At 56.1% G+C, this 5,838-nt stretch overlaps 1 protein-coding gene across 2 annotated transcripts; it reads left to right on the top strand.

The window, feature by feature from the left end:
• The first annotated feature begins 405 nt into the window (after nucleotides 1-405).
• Nucleotides 406-5,003, top strand: Cldn19 (claudin 19). Of its 2 annotated transcripts, none has more exons than XR_007211582.1 (5): nucleotides 406-855; nucleotides 1,839-2,003; nucleotides 2,112-2,196; nucleotides 3,512-4,243; nucleotides 4,349-5,003. XR_007211582.1 is itself a non-coding variant. In XM_048351053.1 (5 exons), exons 1-5 carry the CDS (start codon nucleotides 633-635, stop codon nucleotides 4,395-4,397), a joined length of 675 nt encoding a protein of 224 aa, XP_048207010.1. In that variant the 5' UTR covers nucleotides 409-632; the 3' UTR covers nucleotides 4,398-5,003. The 2 variants fall into 2 exon arrangements, 1 of the variants encoding a protein (XP_048207010.1); XM_048351053.1 differs by having other exon boundaries at nucleotides 409-855; nucleotides 3,512-3,664.
• The last annotated feature ends 835 nt before the right edge of the window (nucleotides 5,004-5,838 follow it).

Raw genomic sequence — 5,838 nt, 5'->3', positions numbered from 1 at the left:
GCCCTTGTCAAAAAGTTTTCCCTAGTGCCCAGGCCCTGAGTTCAAGCCTCAGGACCAGCACCAAAAAAAAAAAAAAAAAAAAAAAAAGAATTTTAGTTTTACCTGCTTCCAGCTGGACTTCCTTTTCTGACCTTAAGTCATAGGGCAGAAACCCCAAGGGCCAAATCAGCCTTGCAAGAGCAAAGCTTGTGTCACAGGGCTGGTGCCCAGTAGGGATTTTGAGAACTTTAGGACCCTTGCACCAGGCCCCTGAAGGGAGCAAAAAGGCCTTGAGAGTCACAGGGGTCATTCTGTAGCCCCTCCTTCTCTATCAGGGGTACCCACCTGGTCCCTAGGCCCCACCCTCCACCCCCAGGAAGCTGGGCAGGAACTTTGTTGGGGACCCTGCCGGGCTCAGGCACTCCTGTGGGCGGGCCCTTGGCCTTTCCCAGCCCTTGGGCCTCCCCCTGCATTCTAGAATCCAGAATTAATGCTTTGGCTGTGGCTGCGGCGGCTGCCATCGCTCCTTCTGGCTTCTACCCGTAGCTGCACTCCAGAGCCAGCTGCTCATCTCACCTGGCCATGAGCACATTGCTTCCCAGGACCCTAACCCGGCTCTGAGTCCTGGGACCCTCCATCCCTTCCCTTGGGCCATGGCTAACTCAGGCCTCCAACTCCTGGGCTACTTCCTGGCCCTGGGTGGCTGGGTGGGCATCATCGCCAGCACAGCCCTACCTCAGTGGAAGCAGTCCTCTTATGCAGGAGATGCCATCATCACCGCCGTGGGCCTCTACGAAGGACTCTGGATGTCCTGCGCCTCACAGAGCACTGGTCAGGTGCAGTGCAAGCTCTACGACTCGCTGCTTGCTCTTGATGGTAGGTCTTGCGCCAGTGGGCCTGGTTTGCAGGGGCCAAGGAGGGGGGAATGAGGTCCTGGGAGGGTGCTGGGGGCTGGGGAGGTCTCCAGTGGATGTTCTCAGTCTTCTGTCAGTGCTGGGCCCCTATTCCAGCTCCTGCATTATTTCCTATTATCTTTTTATGTGTAGCCAAAAATGTGCTTGGGTCTGTCAGGTCCAGATCACTGTTCTGCCCCATAACCTTGGGAGTCACCAAACCTTTTGCCTTCTCATGTTTTCATGTGTACAAGGGGACCATTATAGGACATAGGAGGGCTGAGTGACAGGAGGACCTGGCACTCCAAAATCCCTTTAGAGCTCTTTGTTCTTCTTTTCTCATACTTTGCACATAGACACATGCTTGTGCACACACTTACTCTTCCATCATACCACCCAGGCAAGTATGCTGGCAGAGAGTGGTATCAGCACAGGCCCCTTTCTTCCTGGGTTGTGGAGTTGAGATCATCAAGCCAGTACAGGCAGGCCTTTGCGCCCTCAAGGACCCAGGTCCTCTGAGCTAGCCAGGCTCCAAGACTGACCTGTGCCCCCATGGAGCGCCCAGCACACAGCTACCACCAGGGACCCATAAAGTGAAGGAAAGTGAACTGTCAGAACAACTCCCGGGGGACCAGGCCGGGCAGAGCTAGGCCTCAGAAAATATCTTCTCCCTTTGCTGAGCCTGGATGGCCCCAGGAAGAGCTGCCCGTTTCCTCCTGTATGGGCCCCAGGTTCAAGAGACAGAAACAGAAAAGTGAATTCAAACTATCGCACATCTGAGCACTGTTCAGAGGGCCCTTTCAGGGGCACTGGAAAATGCAGTCCTCGAACCCCCATCATTACAGGCAGACAGGCAGGCAGTCTGGCCCCCTTCCACCACAGTTCAGACCTCAGGCACTACTCAATTTCCCCCAGCCCTCCCCTTCTCTCCCATCCCTACTCAATACTGTCTTGGTCCTGCCACAGGTCATATCCAGTCAGCCAGAGCACTGATGGTGGTGGCCGTGCTCCTGGGCTTTGTGGCCATGGTCCTTAGTGTTGTAGGCATGAAGTGCACACGGGTCGGAGACAGCAACCCCACTGCCAAGGGCCGCGTGGCCATCTCTGGTGGGGCCCTGTTCCTTCTGGCAGGTGAGTGCCCTTGCCTCCTCAATCCTCTAGGCTACTATAGCAGGTGGTCCTGCCCTGCTAGCCAGCCAGGCGCCTGCTGAGATGAACACCCCCGTGCTTTGTCCTCAGGTCTCTGCACATTGACTGCTGTGTCATGGTATGCCACCCTGGTAACCCAGGAGTTCTTCAACCCAAGCACACCTGTCAATGCCCGGTGAGTGCTAGGGCTGGGGGGGCGGGGGGGGGGAGCCTCCTGCTTTTGTTCAACAAGCTCTTGGAAGGGGGAAATGGGAAATGGCCCCCAGCTGCTACCTGAGAGGTTCTGGAGCCTGAAGCCAGGCGGGGGTGGCCAGGCCCTGGGTTAGGGACAGGAATCCTATGGAGGGCACTGGGTATGGCTGCCATGCCTGTCTTCTCTGTAAAGTGGAGCCAGAACCTGATACTCAGGTTTCCTATGTTTGAGGGTTTGTAACACGATGTGGGTACATCATGTTAGCCAAGTGCCAGGGCCTGGAGACTGCCTAGTAGACCTCAGCTGTTTTCATTTCTGCTGGTTGCAGAAGCCCAAGGTGGCTTTCTCATAGAACACAGCAATTTAGGAGCCCAAGCAGATGATAATGGAGAAAATGGGCAGATGGAGTGGGAGCCAGCAGCCACTGGAAGATCTTTGCCCTACATCCTGGGTAGAAGGCAGTGGCCCCGGAGTGGGGTGAGGATGTACTCAGTGAGCTTCTCCAAGGAGGCAGGGATGTGGAAGGAAAAGACTTCAGAGGTGAGGCTTGTAGCCTGGGTACAGAGCCCCAGCCACGTATGGTCTAGACCGAGAGGCCCATCTGAGACTGGATACCTTCCTCCCCTTGGCAGTCTCTGTCTCAAAGCTGCCTGTGCTGAACACAAAACTCAGATGAATGTCAGCCTTTGGCCTCATCCTCCAGGGGCTGGAAGAGCCTCCCGGTCCAGGTGTGGCCAGGGGCAGGGTGAGCACAGAGGAGCATCAAGGAAAGCCCTCAGGAGGTGAACTTGGCCCCGAAGGTAGAAGCATTCTAGGAGGGAATGCTTTGAGCTAAGACACAGACTGAAAGAGCCAGGCTGGTCAGCCAGGCCGGGTGTGAGAGAGCCGTTGCCGAGGGCCAAGCCGAGGAGTCAACCTCCTCCTGGCTGGGAGCTCGGCGGCTGCCAGCTTTCTTGCCCTGCTGTGAGAGAAAAAGGCAGCGATTGCTCTACTCCATGCATCTGGGCTGCAAAGGCCCTCCCATGCCCCCTCCACTGGCCAGACGGGGAAATGAGCCCGCACTGCTGCCAGCAGGGCCTCCCTGAGCCACCCGGGGTGGTGCGGATTCGTGGGTGGTGGGTGAGCATCTGCGCTAGTGTACTTGGCAATGGACAAGGCTTGCTGGTGAGGTAAGCCTGGAACTCCAGCTCCCATGTATTTCTCTGTCCAGCCCCTGTCTGGGAAGCAGGAGGGCTCAGGGTGAAGCAAGGCCTGCAGTGGCCTCACTGCTGATGCCAGTCTCCCTAACCCCTTACAGGTATGAATTTGGCCCGGCTCTGTTCGTAGGCTGGGCCTCAGCCGGCCTGGCCATGCTGGGGGGCTCCTTCCTTTGCTGTACCTGCCCGGAGCCTGAGAGAAACAACAGCAGCCCACAGCCCTATCGCCCTGGACCCTCAACTGCTGCCCGAGAGTACGTCTGAGCCCCGTCCAGCCCTCCTGCACAGGAGCCCTCCAGCCAGCCCCCACAGCACCCTGGCCAGGGCCAGTAGGGCCCAGATGTCTGCTGAGCTCAGCCTGGGGGCTCTGAGTGCCCACCCTGTGACCCGACACCCAACCCCAGACACTAAGGGAGAGATCAGAGGTGAAGCCTGACCCACACCAACTGCATCCCCAGGGAGGCCCAGGCCCTGCCAGGGCAGCCTGGTGGGCACCACATACTTCCACATGCTATCCCTGGGCAGGCCTTACACACCAGCCCAGTGCTGGCCCCTTCACCTGCCCATCTGTTTACTGAAAGGCCACTATGTCCACCATGTACTGGGTCCTGAGAACCCACAGAGACCAAGATAGACCTTAGTGCCCAGCCTGTTGGGGTGGGCAAACCCTTCACCCTCCGGCGTTCCTGGGCTCCTCGTAGCATCTCATGGAAGAGGCAGTACCCAGATAAGAAGCAGTCCCATGTTACCAAGGACACTGAGGCTTGGAGACCAAGAGGCTCCACTGGGCTGTCTCCGAGTCCAGCTCTGCCTGGACATCCACACATCACGAGGTCAGACCCCTGGGAAGGAGGCCCAGGCAGGGATGCGCTGTGTTGGCCAGGCTTCCCCCACTGCAGCTCATCCCACTAACCAGCTCTTTCTCTTTTGACTTGCAGACCCATTGTTAAATTGCCGGCCTCCTCCAAGGGGCCCCTGGGTGTATAATGTCCAGGTTCCCAGCCATATCTAGACTGTGTGTACTTGATACTTTTTGGAAAGAACATTCAGCCCCAAGTGTGGTGTCATCTGGTGTGTTCTTGGTGTGGCTAGCATGTGGCCTGGCTCAGAGGGGACCCCTGGGGAAGGTTGCCAGCACACGCAAGGCATATCAGCAAGCACTTGGGGCTCTGTCTCCTGCCCAGTAAAACCTTCCAAAGCAATTCTTGAGGTCTGCACTAGGAGTAGCTCCCTGTCCCTGGAGTCAGGGAGCCTGTGGTATGGAGCGGCCCCATAGGTAACAACCCCTGACCTTGGGAGACCTAAGGCAGTCTCTACAAGGCTTGTCACCAGGTGCAGGCCCAGTCCAGTAAGAGGACATTCTATAGCAGTCTGTTGGCAAAGGGACTAGAGAATGGACATTAGGACTGTCCTGAGCCCCCAGCTCAGCTCCCACACTCGATCCACAGGAAAGACTGGCCTGACCACAGAGGTGGTCAATTGGAAAGGCTTATTATGGTTCTCTCTCTCTCTTTCTCTCTCTCTCGTCATGGCTTGAACTCAAGGCCTGGGCGCTGTCTCTGAGCTTCTTTTGCTCAAGGCTAGTACTCTATCACTTGAGCCACAGCACCACTTCTGGCTTTTTCTGTTTATCTGGCGCGGAGGAATCAAACCTAGGGAGTCATGCATGCTAAGCAAGCACTCTACCACTAAGCCACATTCCCAGCCCCTATTATGATCTCTGAAGTCAGGTACTACCCACATAGAAGTAAAGACCTCAGACAACCAGGCCAGATAAGGTCAGGGTCAGGCAAGTGGCATTCATCACTGTCCTTCTTCCCTTGCCTTCCACACACCTCCCTCAGTCAGCTCTCACTTCCCCTACCAATCTACAACCAAATCCCCACCAAGTCACCAAATCTGGGAGACACAGGTCAGCTTCCCTCTCAAGTTTGACTCTGGAAGGTGAAGTAATTAAAGTCAAATTAGACAGGGTCTGCATACACATTGAGACTAGCTGCTAAGGAATCCCCTATCCCACGAGCTATGGCTGAGCAGCTAGCTACTGCACACCTGTGGGGGCTACTGGCTGGAGACAGTGACCACTCACCTCTGAAACAGGCTCCCTGGAGTCTTGCCTCTTGAATTGGGATTGAGAACTATAGACAAGTCTCTCTAGGTGCCTCTCCACCCTGGTGCACCTTGGAGTTGCCTAGAGGCTGGTGTCAAGCTCCAGCACATACATGTGGATTTGATTGGTCTGGGGAGAGCTGAACATCAGCTTATGCAATTCCTTGGAGACTGAAGTGTGTTATGAGCCAACTCTCTAAGATCTACACTCAGATCACTGAGGGGTCCAGAGGGCAAAAGGACCCTACACCAGGGAGGAGAGGCAAAACTGGGGAGGAAGTCCACCTCCTTCCTACCTTTCTACAGTCCAAGCTGTTGG

The sequence above is a fragment of the Perognathus longimembris genome, chromosome 7 (assembly GCF_023159225.1).
Source record: "Perognathus longimembris pacificus isolate PPM17 chromosome 7, ASM2315922v1, whole genome shotgun sequence".
In the NCBI taxonomy this organism is placed as follows: domain Eukaryota; kingdom Metazoa; phylum Chordata; class Mammalia; order Rodentia; family Heteromyidae; genus Perognathus; species Perognathus longimembris.
The sequence above is the reverse complement of the archived record's forward strand: the minus strand, read 5'-3'. Positions and strand labels throughout refer to the sequence as shown.